The sequence below is a fragment of the Macaca thibetana genome, chromosome 19 (genome assembly GCF_024542745.1).
Source record: "Macaca thibetana thibetana isolate TM-01 chromosome 19, ASM2454274v1, whole genome shotgun sequence".
NCBI lineage: Eukaryota > Metazoa > Chordata > Mammalia > Primates > Cercopithecidae > Macaca > Macaca thibetana.
The window spans coordinates 21,908,786-21,923,114 of NC_065596.1; the positions used below are offsets into that span (position 1 = coordinate 21,908,786).

General features: G+C 59.2%; 1 protein-coding gene across 5 annotated transcripts in view; it reads left to right on the top strand.

Annotated features, from left to right (window-relative positions):
* Nucleotides 1–6,646, top strand: part of LSM7 (LSM7 homolog, U6 small nuclear RNA and mRNA degradation associated) — a 401,328-nt gene extending 394,682 nt beyond the window's left edge. For all 5 annotated transcript variants that reach the window (XM_050770937.1, XM_050770938.1, XM_050770939.1 and 2 more), the window contains 3 exons: nt 28–118; nt 3,642–3,713; nt 6,355–6,646. In XM_050770937.1, coding sequence (XP_050626894.1) covers nt 28–118; nt 3,642–3,713; nt 6,355–6,497 — 306 coding nt within the window. In that variant the 3' untranslated portion in view covers nt 6,498–6,646. The remainder of the gene's footprint in view (nt 1–27; nt 119–3,641; nt 3,714–6,354) is intronic.
* Nucleotides 6,647–14,329: the final 7,683 nt, after the last annotated feature.

Sequence of the window (14,329 nt, forward strand, 5' to 3'; positions counted from 1 at the left end):
GCCTCATGCGCTCTGCTTTCCCCGCAGGATAAGGAGAAGAAGAAAAAGGAGAGCATCTTGGACTTGTCCAAGTACATCGACAAGACGATCCGGGTGAAGTTTCAGGGAGGACGCGAAGGTGAGGCGGCTCCCGCCGTTGGCACCCCCCCTTTAAAATTTTAAAATAAACTCAGCAACAGAGGTGATGAGGATGCATGCAGAGGCGCCTCTTTTATTTATTTTTATTTATGTATTTATTTTGAGACGCAGTCTCGCTCCGTCGCCCAGTCTGGAGTGCAAGTGGTGCGATCTCAGCTCACTGCAACCTCCGCCTCCCGGGTTCAAGCGATTCTCCTGCCTCAGCCTCCTGCGTGGCTGGGGCTACAGGCGCCACCACTCCTGGTTAATTTTTGTATTTCTAGTAGAGACGGGGTTTCACCATGTTGGCCAGGCTGGTCTCAAACTTCTGACCTCAAGTGATTCGCCCGTCTCGGCCTCCCAAAGTGCTGGGATGACAGGCGTGAGCCGCCGCAGAGGCGCCTCTTTACACGCTTGACGCCGACTACCTTGTGCAGGCTTCCGAATTACGCCGGGAGGTAGGAACTGGTATGGCCATTTTGCAGGCGGGGAAACTGGGGCAAGGAGCGGGAAACAAACGTAACCCAAAGTCACAGTGGCGCAGCCGGTATTGGGATTTCCGGCTTGGCCTCCAGAGCAGTCCTGTGTGTCCAAGGACTGCCCCAGATCCCCACAGATCTCCCGGCTTCTCCTCTTCCTCCCTCTAAGTCAAGGTCTTTCCCGCACAGCAGTGTGGACACATTTGGGGCCGGATTCTCTGGAGTGGGGCCGTCCTGGGGCACTGCAGGGTGCTGAGCAGCATCCCTGGCCTCCACCAAGTTGTGACAACCTAAATAGCCTCAGACATTGCTTAGTGTTCTCTGGGGATAGGATCGCCCCCCGACCCCCAAGCTGTGATTGGGAATCACAGCTACTAAGGTCAGTCTCCACTCAGCGGCCAGAGGCACCTAATGAAAAAGAAATGGAGGCTTCTTGCTCCCTGCTGAAAAGCTCTGAGGCTCCCCGTTGTTTTGGAGTAAAATCCGAATCCATACTTCTGATTATGACTGCAAAGGGCGGCAAAAGCACAAGTTCCACAGGTGCTTGCTCTGGGAAGCCCTCCCTGACCCTGGCGTCAGGCCCCCCATCGTTTTAGGATCCTGGTAGCACCTGTCACCGTTTGCGGTTTCGTGCATGTTAACCTGATGCTTGCCTCTGCCTGCGACTCTTCCATGGAATCTAGTGAAGACAGGGCGAGCTCTCAGAGGGCAGGAAGCATTCGCATGGGCAGTGGGCTGGTGATGCATGCTGCAGCTCTTGGCGGGGCGCAGGGACTCACGCCTGTAACCCCAGCACTTTGGGAGGCTGAGGCAGGCGGATCATATGATCAGGAGATCGAGACCAGCCTGACCAACATGGGGTTTTGTGAAACCCCATCTCTACGAAAAATACAAAAAAATTAGCTGGGCGTGGTGGCGCACACCTGTAATCCCAACAACTCAGGAGGCTGAGGCAGGAGAATCTCTTGAACCCAGGAGGCAGAGGTTGCAGTGAGCTGAGATCACGCCACTGCACTCCAGTCTGGGAGACAGAGCGAGACTCTGTCTAAAAATAAATAAATCACACACACGCACACACACAGCAGAGAAAGGGTTTGCTCCCTGAAGGACTCACCTGATATGGTCAGGCTCACCCAGGGTGTTTCCCTCTAGATTGGCTCAAAGTCAGCTGGTTCAGGGGCTTAAACAGCTGCATAACCTAAGTGCAGGAGTGACGTCATGTCCGCTCAGAGTCACAGGCCTGAGCCCACACCCCGGGGAGGGGAACCTTGGTTAGAGACCTACCTACCTCAGTGCTCACATCTGTCCCCGTGAGGAGGGCTGGCTCACTGGTCAGGCTGGTGCCAAGGACCTGAACCGCTGCGTCTGACCCCATCTCATAGGTGACAAGTTTCATTTTGCAGGGGAGGGACTTGAGCGCAGAGAGAGGGAGCCGTGGAGGTAGGAGCTAAAGCCTGTATGCAGGTGGGCAGACCTTCTCTGTAGAAGGCCAGACAACAAATATCTTCAGCTTTGCAGCCCAGATGGTCTCTTGTCACAACCAGTGAGCTATGCCCGCAGAGCAGGAGAGCCGCCCTGGTCAGTGCCTGAGCGGGCGAGTGTGCTGGTGGGCCAGTGAAACTTTGGCATACAGAGATGAGCGGTGGGCCACTTTCGCCTCTGGTCGTAGTTCGCAGCGCAGAACGGCCATGGACAGGCTCACAGCCCTGCCTTGGGAGAAGATAGGCGGGCAGAATAATGCCTGGGGTGCCTGCTTCCTGAGATTGGTGGGGGGCATGCAGAGGGCAGCACCCTAAGGGGTGTGGGTTGGTGTCTGGAGGAAGCACCTGAAAGATGACAGGGGTAAGAAGGAGGGTAGGGAGCGGGTGGCTGTGGGACGCCCCTCAGTGAGCGCAGAGGCGGAACCGCTCCTGGGCCTGGGCTGGAGGAGCCTGGGGGGCGAGGACGGAAGTCCCGGACAGGGAGGGTGGGCTGGCCTCTGCTGAGGACACGCAGCTCCCCCTTCACCCTTCTCAGTGTCACCAGACACTGCGGAGCAGGATCAGATGGCAGAGGTCACCACCGGGTCAGAGAGCCCTAACCCAAGGTGCCAAGTTGTGACCTAAGGCGGCGAGGCTTGGGGGGTGGGGCAGGCAGTGTGGAGAGAGAAGCCACAGCAACCGCCTCAGCCCCCAAAGCCTTTGCACCCGGGTCTCAGAGCATCTCTCTTGCCCGCTCCCCGCAAGCCCTGAGCTGCAGGGCTGGGATTTGTTCTTCTGTATTCCGTGAACTCACTGAGGGACCCAGCACGGGTCAGGCAGCGCAGTCACCACCGCTGTCCCAGCAGAGCACTCCGTCTCCCCTAGAGGAAGCCCTGTCCCCATCAGCTGTCACTGCCTGTCGCCTCCCCGGCACCCACACATCCCCTCCCTGTCTCTGTGGATTGGCCTGTCCTGGACCTTTCATAGAAACGAGATCACACGCTGCGCGGCCTTCTGTGGCTGGCGTCTCTCACCGAGCGTGGCGTCCTCAGGCACATCCGCACCGCGGCCTGCGCCAGCCTCGCTCCTCTTCCCGGCTGGTGGTTCCACCGCATGCATGTGCCGCGGCCTGTTTTGCTACTGTTTTGGAGCCGAGAATTGTTTTTATGACTTTTAAATATCTGGAAAGGGATCAAAAGAAGACTGTCTCACGATGTGGAAGTGATACGAAATTCCCGTTTCAGTGCCTGTGTGTCGAGCTGACTGGCCACGGTTCAGCCACACGTGGACTCATCACCGAAGCTGCTTCCACCCAGGCAGCCCGAGCCAGCAGCTGTGACCGGCACCCTGTGGCCCACACGGCCAGAAGTGTTTGTCCTCTAGCCCCCTGCAGACACAGTCGGCTGCCCATGGTGGGGGTCACTCTGGAGGCGCCTGTCACCAGCCCCTCCCGGGAGCCCTCCCCCACCCTCAGTCCTCCATCCCTGAAGCAGTGAGCCCCATGCCTGGGCCACGCTGGGGCAGGCCGTGTACCCAAGATGGATCTCATGCCTTCTCATTTCTCTCCCCCGGTGATTTCTCCAAGCCAGTGGAATCCTGAAGGGCTTCGACCCACTCCTCAACCTTGTGCTGGACGGCACCATTGAGTACATGCGAGGTGAGTGGGGCGGCGGCTGAGGCGGGCAGCGGGATGAGGAGGGCAGTGGGGTGAGGGGGCAGCAGGGCAAGGGAGGCGGCCATGGGGCTGCCTGCTGCCTCTTCCTCTCTGAAACCCACAAAACCTCACTCTGAGGCACCAACGTGAAGCCTTGTGTTGGCCGATGGACGGGCTGAGCGCTCACCGGTCCTGGACGTCCTCACAAAGCTGGAAACTCCATTGTTGTGGGGCCTGGAGAGACGGGGAAGCTTTCCCACTGGTCTCTACATACTGACAGGGCACTTAAAATGCTTCCCCACTGGTCTCTACATACTGACAGGGCACTTAAAATGCTCGCAGCACAGTTAGAGGACAGGCTTTTTAAATGTTGTATTATTTCAGTTTTTGTTAAACTGGTGTCGCGAGGGGCCGGGCACGGTGGCTCACACCTGTAATCCCAGCTGCTCGGGAGGCTGAGGCAGGAGAATCGCTTGAACCCGGGAGGCGGAAGCTGCAGTGAGCCGAGATGGTGCAACTGCACTCCAGCCTGAGAAACAGAGTAAGACTCCGTCTCCAAAAAAAAGAGATAAGCTGAGGTCTCACTGTGTTGCCCAGGCTGGTCTCAAACTCCTGGGCTCACGCGATCCCCCTGCTTCAGCCTCCCAAAGTGCTGGGGTTCCAGGTGTGAGCTGTGGCACCCAGCCGAGAGCAGCCTTGCTGTGGGAGAGCGAGCGTGCTGTGGGACCCTTCTCGGGCCCCTCTCCTCTTCTGCCTTGTTAATCCCCACTATGAACGCAGGGCCCCCATCCCCTCCCCAGAGAACCCTCCCTCATTTCCCTGCCCCTGCTCGCTCTCCTCCCCAGTGAGGCCGCCAGGTCCTCAGACTCTCCCCGCTAGAAGATCCTGCTGCAAGTCCCCAGCCCGGCCCAGGCATCAGGGGGAGGCCAGGACTTAGAAAGAGACAGTCTTACCCCTCGGACCCATTGATACTGACACAAGATTTATTCTTGGAGCTGGCCACGGTGGCTCATGCCTGTAATCCCTGCACTTTGGGAGGCCGGGACAGGAGGATCACTTGAGCCCAGGAATTTGAGACCAGCCTGGGCAACATAGTGGGACCCTGTCTCTACAAAAAAACAAAAAAAAAATGAATTAGCCAGGCATGACGGTGCATGTGCCTATGGCCCCAGCTACTCGGGAGGCGAAGGCAGGAGGATTGCTTGAGCCCAGGAGGTTGGGGCTGTGAGCTGGGATGACGCTACTGCACTCCAGCCTGAGCGACAGAGCAAGACCTGGTCTCTAAAACAAAAATGTTAAAAACCTGGGCCCCGTGGTTCTCCCATGCCCCCACCAGCACACGACCACAGTAGTGAGGAGTTTTCATTGCCGTCAGCCTCTTCAGAGCTTGTCTTGGGCTTGCTGGTACTTCCCTGGGGTGCCAGCCCACATGATCCCCACGTGGGTCCCACCCACATGAACAGCCTCTTTTTTTTTTTTTTTTTTTTTTGAGACAGTATCTCACTGTCACCAGGCTGGAGTGCAGTGGCGCCATCTCAGCTCACTGTAATCTCCGCCTCCCGGGTTCAAGCGATTCTCCTGCCTCAGCCTCCCGAGTAGCTGGACTACAGGCGCCTGCCACCACGCCCGGCTAATTTGTTGTATTTTTAGTAGAGGCCGAGTTTCACCATGTTGGCCAGGATGGTCTCAATTTCTTGACCTCGTGATCTTCCCACCTCAGCCTCTCAAAGTGCTGGGATTATAGGCGTGAGCCACTGCACCCAGCCCAGCCTCTTTTTTTTTTGTTTTTCTTTCTGAGACCGAGTCTAGCTCTGTCGCCCAGGCTGGAGTGCAGTGGCCGGATCTCAGCTCACTGCAAGCTCCGCCTCCTGGGTTTACACCATTCTCCTGCCTCAGCCTCCCAAGTAACTGGGACTACAGGCGCCCGCCACCTCGCCTGGGTGTTTTTTTGTATTTTTTAGTAGAGATGGGGTTTCACCGTGTTAGCCAGGATGGTCTCAATCTCCTGACCTCGTGATCCGCCCGTCTCGGCCTCCCAAAGTGCTGGGATTACAGGCTTGAGCCACTGCGCCCGGCCAATTTTTTTGTATTTTTAGTAGAGATGGGGTTTCACCGTGTTAGACAGGATGGTCTTGAATCTCCTGACCTCGTGATCTACCCGCCTCGGCCTCCCAAAGTGCTGGGATTACAGGCGTGAGCCACCGCACCCAGCCCCCAGCCTCTTATAGGGTGAAAATTGGCCCCCTAGGGTTCCAGGAACCCTGCAGAGACCAGGAGGCCCGGGGTGCCTGTATTCTGGCTGGCCATCTGATAACCTGGTCCCCAGCCCTGGTGCCTGGGCTCCAGTGAGCTCCAAGACCCAGGGTAGCCGGCTGTCGCTCAGGTCTCCCTGTTCCTGTGGTTTGTGGAGTGAGGGCAGGCTGTGGCTGCTGTCTGTGGAGCTGTCGCTGGTCTCTAGGGGCTGTGGGTCTGAGCCATGGGAGCCCGGGACCTGCCCCGCAGAGTGCACCCCCTCTGGGGTCCCCACATGCTCATGGCACCCGCAGGGTGCAGGTGGGGAGGGCGGAGCGAGGGTCTTGTGTCGGTGGGAATTCTCAGAGGCCTCCTGGAGCTCCCTCAGCCCTCTCTGTCTGCTCCTTCCCAGACCCTGACGACCAGTACAAGCTCACGGAGGACACCCGGCAGCTAGGCCTCGTGGTGTGCCGGGGCACGTCTGTGGTGCTGATCTGCCCGCAGGACGGCATGGAGGCCATCCCCAACCCCTTCATCCAGCAGCAGGACGCGTAGCCGGGCCAGGGCTGCAGGACAGGCCGGAGCAGCTCGGTTCCCCACAGACTTGGCCGCCGTTCCCACCACGGTTTCACCTGCTGGAACGGAAGTGCTTTCCTTTTTGTATAGGTTGAATTTTTGTTTTCTTAATAAAACTGCAAACCTCATTGTGTTTGAGCCCCAGAATCTTGCTTTTCCCTTGACCTGAGGAAACCTGTATTCCTGGAGATTGGACTCAGACCCTGGAGCTCATCAAATACCAGCCATGGTCCTTCCTGGGGGTGAGGGTTCACAGGTGACCAAGGCAGGTACAGGCAAGGCCGGGACAGGTGAGTCAGGAGCCTCAGTCCGATGAGGGGCTTGTGGAACCCCAGGCCAACCCATGAGACAGCAGGAGCCGGGTACATCAGGAGGGTGGGTGTACCAGGAGGTGGGTGTACCAGGAGGGTGGGTGTACCAGGAGGGTGGGGTGTACCAGGAGGGTGGGGTGTACCAGGAGGGTGGGTGTACCAGGAGGTGGGTGTACCAGGAGGTGGGGTGTACCAGGAGGGTGGGGTGTATCAGGAGGTGGGTGTATCAGGAGGGTGGGTGTATCAGGAGGGTGGATGTACCAGGAGGTGGGTGTATCAGGAGGGTGGGGTGTATCAGGAGGGTGGGGTGTATCAGGAGGGTGGGGTGTATCAGGAGGGTGGGTGTATCAGGAGGGTGGGGTGTATCAGGAGGGTGGGTGCATCAGGAGGGTGGGGTGTATTAGGAGGGTGGGGTGTATCAGGAGGTGGGTGTATCAGGAGGGTGGGGTGTACCAGGAGGGTGGATACATCAGGAGGGGGTGGGTGTATCAGGAGGGTGGGTGTATCAGAGGGTGGGTGCATCAGGAGGGTGGATGCATCAGGAGGGTGGGTGTATCAGGAGGGTGGGTGTATCAGGAGGGTGGGGTGTATCAGGAGGGTGGGGGTGGGGGGTGTATCAGGAGGGTGGGGTGTATCAGGAGGTGGGTGTATCAGGAGGGTGGGTGCATCAGGAGGGTGGGTGTATCAGGAGGGTGGGGTGTATCAGGAGGGTGGGGTGTATCAGGAGGGTGGGGTGTATCAGGAGGTGGGGTGTATCAGGAGGTGGGTGTATCAGGAGGGTGGGTGTACCAGGAGGTGGGTGTACCAGGAGGGTGGGGTGTATCAGGAGGGTGGGTGTATCAGGAGGGTGGGTGTATCAGGAGGGTGGGTGTACCAGGAGGTGGGGTGTATCAGGAGGTGGGGTGTATCAGGAGGGTGGGGTGTATCAGGAGGGTGGGTGTATCAGGAGGGTGGGGTGTATCAGGAGGGGGTGGGTGCATCAGGAGGGTGGGGTGTATCAGGAGGGTGGGGTGTATCAGGAGGTGGGTGTATCAGGAGGTGGGTGTATCAGGAGGGTGGGGTGTACCAGGAGGGTGGATGCATCAGGAGGGTGGGTGTATCAGGAGGGTGGGTGCATCAGGAGGGTGGGTGCATCAGGAGGGTGGATGCATCAGGAGGGTGGGTGTATCAGGAGGGTGGGTGTATCAGGAGGGTGGGGTGTATCAGGAGGGTGGGTGTATCGGGGGGGTGTATCAGGAGGGTGGGGTATATCAGGAGGTGGGTGCATCAGGAGGGTGGGTTCATCAGGAGGGTGGGGTGTATCAGGAGGGGGGGTGTATCAGGAGGGTGGGTGCATCAGGAGGGTGGGGTGTATCAGGAGGGTGGGGTGTATCAGGAGGGTGGGGTGTATCAGGATGTGGGTGCATCAGGAGGGTGGGGTGTATCAGGAGGTGGGTGCATCAGGAGGGGGTGGGTGCATCAGGAGGGTGGGTGCATCAGGAGGGTGGGTTCATCAGGAGGGTGGGTTCATCAGGAGGGTGGGTTCATCAGGAGGGTGGGGTGTATCAGGAGGGTGGGGTGTATCAGGAGGGGGGGTGTATCAGGAGGGTGGGTTCATCAGGAGGGTGAGTTCATCAGAAGGGTGGGGTGTATCAGGAGGGTGGGGTGTATCACGAGGGTGGGTGTATCAGGAGGTGGGTGTATCAGGAGGGTGGGTTCATCAGGAGGGTGGGTGCATCAGGAGGGTGGGTGCATCAGGAGGGTGGGGTGTATCAGGAGGGTGGGGTGTATCAGGAGGTGGGTGTATCAGGAGGGTGGGTGCATCAGGAGGGTGGGTGTATCAGGAGGGTGGGGTGTATCAGGAGGTGGGTGTATCAGGAGGGTGGGGTGTATCAGGAGGGTGGGTGTATCAGGAGGGTGGGTGTATCAGGAGGGTGGGGTGTATCAGGAGGTGGGTGTATCAGGAGGGTGGGTGTATCAGGAGGGTGGGTTCATCAGGAGGGTGGGTTCATCAGGAGGGTGGGGTGTATCAGGAGGGTGGGGTGTATCAGGAGGGTGGGTGTATCAGGAGGTGGGTGTATCAGGAGTGTGGGGTGTATCAGGAGGGTGGGTGTATCAGGAGGTGGCTGTATCAGGAGGGTGGGTTCATCAGGAGGGTGGGTGCATCAGGAGGGTGGGTGCATCAGGAGGGTGGGGTGTATCAGGAGGGTGGGGTGTATCAGGAGGTGGGTGTATCAGGAGGGTGGGTGCATCAGGAGGGTGGGTGTATCAGGAGGGTGGGGTGTATCAGGAGGTGGGTGTATCAGGAGGGTGGGGTGTAACAGGAGGGTGGGTGTATCAGGAGGGTGGGTGTATCAGGAGGGTGGGGTGTATCAGGAGGGTGGGGTGCATCAGGAGGGTGGGGTGTATCAGGAGGGTGGGTGTATCAGGAGGGTGGGTGCATCAGGAGGGTGGGTGCATCAGGAGGGTGGGTTCATCAGGAGGGTGGGGTGTATCAGGAGGGTGGGGTGTATCAGGAGGGTGGGTGTATCAGGAGGTGGGTGTATCAGGAGGGTGGGGTGTATCAGGAGGGTGGGTGCATCAGGAGGGTGGGTGCATCAGGAGGGTGGGGTGTATCAGGAGGTGGGTGTATCAGGAGGGTGGGGTGTATCAGGAGGGTGGGTTCATCAGGAGGGTGGGTTCATCAGGAGGGTGGGTGTATCAGGAGGGTGGGTGGGTGGGTGCATCAGGAGGGTGGGTGTATCAGGAGGTGGGTGTATCAGGAGGGTGGGTTCATCAGGAGGGTGGGGTGTATCAGGAGGGTGGGGTGTATCAGGAGGGTGGGTTCATCAGGAGGGTGGGGTGTATCAGGAGGGTGGGGTGTATCAGGAGGGTGGGTTCATCAGGAGGGTGGGTGTATCAGGAGGGTGGGTGCATCAGGAGAGTGGGGTGTATCAGGAGGGTGCGTGTATCAGGAGGGTGGGGTGTATCAGGATGGTGGGGTGTATCAGGAGGGTGGGTGTATCAGGAGGGTGGGGTGTATCAGGAGGGTGGGGTGTATCAGGAAGTGGGTGTATCAGGAGGGTGGGTTCATCAGGAGGGTGGGGTGTATCAGGAGGGTGGGGTGTATCAGGAGGGTGGGTGTATCAGGAGGGTGGGGTGTATCAGGAGGGTGGGTGTATCAGGAGGGTGGGGTGTATCAGGAGGGTGGGGTGTATCAGGAGGTGGGTGTATCAGGAGGGTGGGTTCATCAGGAGGGTGGGGTGTATCAGGAGGTGGGTGTATCAGGAGGGTGGGGTGTATCAGGAGGGTGGGTTCATCAGGAGGGTGGGTTCATCAGGAGGGTGGGGTGTATCAGGAGGGTGGGGTGTATCAGGAGGGTGGGTGTATCAGGAGGGTGGGTTCATCAGGAGGGTGGGGTGTATCAGGAGGTGGGTGTATCAGGAGGGTGGGGTGTATCAGGAGGGTGGGTGTATCAGGAGGGTGGGGTGTATCAGGAGGGTGGGTGTATCAGGAGGGTGGGTTCATCAGGAGGGTGGGTTCATCAGGAGGGTGGGGTGTATCAGGAGGGTGGGGTGTATCAGGAGGGTGGGTGTATCAGGATGTGGGTGCATCAGGAGGGTGGGGTGTATCAGGAGGTGGGTGCATCAGGAGGGTGGGTGCATCAGGAGGGTGGGTGCATCAGGAGGGTGGGTTCATCAGGAGGGTGGGTTCATCAGGAGGGTGGGTTCATCAGGAGGGTGGGGTGTATCAGGAGGGTGGGGTGTATCAGGAGGGTGGGGTGTATCAGGAGGGTGGGTTCATCAGGAGGGTGGGTTCATCAGAAGGGTGGGGTGTATCAGGAGGGTGGGGTGTATCAGGAGGGTGGGTGTATCAGGAGGTGGGTGTATCAGGAGGGTGGGTGCATCAGGAGGGTGGGTGCATCAGGAGGGTGGGTGCATCAGGAGGGTGGGTGCATCAGGAGGGTGGGGTGTATCAGGAGGGTGGGGTGTATCAGGAGGTGGGTGTATCAGGAGGGTGGGTGCATCAGGAGGGTGGGTGTATCAGGAGGGTGGGGTGTATCAGGAGGTGGGTGTATCAGGAGGGTGGGGTGTATCAGGAGGGTGGGTGTATCAGGAGGGTGGGTGTATCAGGAGGGTGGGGTGTATCAGGAGGTGGGTGTATCAGGATCAGGAGGGTGGGTGTATCAGGAGGGTGGGTGTATCAGGAGGGTGGGTGCATCAGGAGGGTGGGTTCATCAGGAGGGTGGGGTGTATCAGGAGGGTGGGGTGTATCAGGAGGGTGGGTGTATCAGGAGGTGGGTGTATCAGGAGTGTGGGGTGTATCAGGAGGGTGGGTGTATCAGGAGGTGGGTGTATCAGGAGGGTGGGTTCATCAGGAGGGTGGGTGCATCAGGAGGGTGGGTGCATCAGGAGGGTGGGGTGTATCAGGAGGGTGGGGTGTATCAGGAGGTGGGTGTATCAGGAGGGTGGGTGCATCAGGAGGGTGGGTGTATCAGGAGGGTGGGGTGTATCAGGAGGTGGGTGTATCAGGAGGGTGGGGTGTAACAGGAGGGTGGGTGTATCAGGAGGGTGGGTGTATCAGGAGGGTGGGGTGTATCAGGAGGGTGGGGTGCATCAGGAGGGTGGGGTGTATCAGGAGGGTGGGTGTATCAGGAGGGTGGGTGCATCAGGAGGGTGGGTGCATCAGGAGGGTGGGTTCATCAGGAGGGTGGGGTGTATCAGGAGGGTGGGGTGTATCAGGAGGGTGGGTGTATCAGGAGGTGGGTGTATCAGGAGGGTGGGGTGTATCAGGAGGGTGGGTGCATCAGGAGGGTGGGTGCATCAGGAGGGTGGGGTGTATCAGGAGGTGGGTGTATCAGGAGGGTGGGGTGTATCAGGAGGGTGGGTTCATCAGGAGGGTGGGTTCATCAGGAGGGTGGGTGTATCAGGAGGGTGGGTGCATCAGGAGGGTGGGTGTATCAGGAGGTGGGTGTATCAGGAGGGTGGGTTCATCAGGAGGGTGGGGTGTATCAGGAGGGTGGGGTGTATCAGGAGGGTGGGTTCATCAGGAGGGTGGGGTGTATCAGGAGGGTGGGGTGTATCAGGAGGGTGGGTTCATCAGGAGGGTGGGTGTATCAGGAGGGTGGGTGCATCAGGAGAGTGGGGTGTATCAGGAGGGTGCGTGTATCAGGAGGGTGGGGTGTATCAGGATGGTGGGGTGTATCAGGAGGGTGGGTGTATCAGGAGGGTGGGGTGTTTCAGGAGGGTGGGGTGTATCAGGAAGTGGGTGTATCAGGAGGGTGGGTTCATCAGGAGGGTGGGGTGTATCAGGAGGGTGGGGTGTATCAGGAGGGTGGGTGTATCAGGAGGGTGGGGTGTATCAGGAGGGTGGGTGTATCAGGAGGGTGGGGTGTATCAGGAGGGTGGGGTGTATCAGGAGGTGGGTGTATCAGGAGGGTGGGTTCATCAGGAGGGTGGGGTGTATCAGGAGGTGGGTGTATCAGGAGGGTGGGGTGTATCAGGAGGGTGGGTTCATCAGGAGGGTGGGTTCATCAGGAGGGTGGGGTGTATCAGGAGGGTGGGGTGTATCAGGAGGGTGGGTGTATCAGGAGGGTGGGTTCATCAGGAGGGTGTGGTGTATCAGGAGGTGGGTGTATCAGGAGGGTGGGGTGTATCAGGAGGGTGGGTTCATCAGGAGGGTGGGTTCATCAGGAGGGTGGGGTGTATCAGGAGGTGGGTGTATCAGGAGGGTGGGGTGTATCAGGAGGGTGGGTGTATCAGGAGGGTGGGGTGTATCAGGAGGGTGGGTGTATCGGGGGGGTGTATCAGGAGGGTGGGGTATATCAGGAGGTGGGTTCATCAGGAGGGTGGGTTCATCAGGAGGGTGGGGTGTATCAGGAGGGTGGGTGTATCAGGAGGGTGGGTGCATCAGGAGGGTGGGGTGTATCAGGAGGGTGGGGTGTATCAGGAGGTGGGTGCATCAGGAGGGTGGGTGCATCAGGAGGGTGGGGTGTATCAGGAGGGTGGGGTGTATCAGGAGGGTGGGTTCATCAGGAGGGTGGGGTGTATCAGGAGGGTGGGGGTATCAGGAGGGTGGGGTGTATCAGGAGGGTGGGGTGTATCAGGAGGTGGGTGCATCAGGAGGGTGGGTGCATCAGGAGGTGGGTGCATCAGGAGGGTGGGTGCATCAGGAGGGTGGGTGCATCAGGAGGGTGGGGTGTATCAGGAGGGTGGGTTCATCAGGAGGGTGGGTTCATCAGGAGGGTGGGTTCATCAGGAGGGTGGGGTGTATCAGGAGGGTGGGGTGTATCAGGAGGGTGGGGTGTATCAGGAGGGTGGGTTCATCAGGAGGGTGGGTTCATCAGGAGGGTGGGGTGTATCAGGAGGGTGGGGTGTATCAGGAGGGTGGGTTCATCAGGAGGGTGGGTTCATCAGGAGGGTGGGGTGTATCAGGAGGGTGGGGTGTATCAGGAGGGTGGGTGTATCAGGAGGTGGGTGTATCAGGAGGGTGGGTTCATCAGGAGGGTGGGTGCATCAGGAGGGTGGGTGCATCAGGAGGGTGGGGTGTATCAGGAGGGTGGGGTGTATCAGGAGGTGGGTGTATCAGGAGGGTGGGTGCATCAGGAGGGTGGGTGTATCAGGAGGGTGGGGTGTATCAGGAGGTGGGTGTATCAGGAGGGGTGGGGTGTATCAGGAGGGTGGGTGTATGAGGAGGGTGGGTGTATCAGGAGGGTGGGGTGTATCAGGAGGTGGGTGTATCAGGAGGGTGGGTGTATCAGGAGGGTGGGTTCATCAGGAGGGTGGGTTCATCAGGAGGGTGGGGTGTATCAGGAGGGTGGGGTGTATCAGGAGGGTGGGTGTATCAGGAGGTGGGTGTATCAGGAGGGTGGGTTCATCAGGAGGGTGGGTGCATCAGGAGGGTGGATGCATCAGGAGGGTGGGTGTATCAGGAGGGTGGGGTGTATCAGGAGGTGGGTGTATCAGGAGGGTGGGGTGTAACAGGAGGGTGGGTGTATCAGGAGGGTGGGTGTATCAGGAGGGTGGGGTGTATCAGGAGGGTGGGGTGCATCAGGAGGGTGGGGTGTATCAGGAGGTGGGTGTATCAGGAGGGTGGGGTGTAACAGGAGGGTGGGTGTATCAGGAGGGTGGGTTCATCAGGAGGGTGGGGTGTATCAGGAGGGTGGGGTGTATCAGGAGGTGGGTGTATCAGGAGGGTGGGTTCATCAGGAGGGTGGGTGCATCAGGAGGGTGGGTGCATCAGGAGGGTGGGGTGTATCAGGAGGGTGGGGTGTATCAGGAGGTGGGTGTATCAGGAGGGTGGGTGCATCAGGAGGGTGGGTGTATCAGGAGGGTGGGGTGTATCAGGAGGTGGGTGTATCAGGAGGGTGGGGTGTATGAGGAGGGTGGGTGTATGAGGAGGGTGGGTGTATCAGGAGGGTGGGGTGTATCAGGAGGTGGGTGTATCAGGAGGGTGGGTGTATCAGGAGGGTGGGTTCATCAGGAGGGTGGGTTCATCAGGAGGGTGGGGTGTATCAGGAGGGTGGGGTGTATCAGGAGGGTG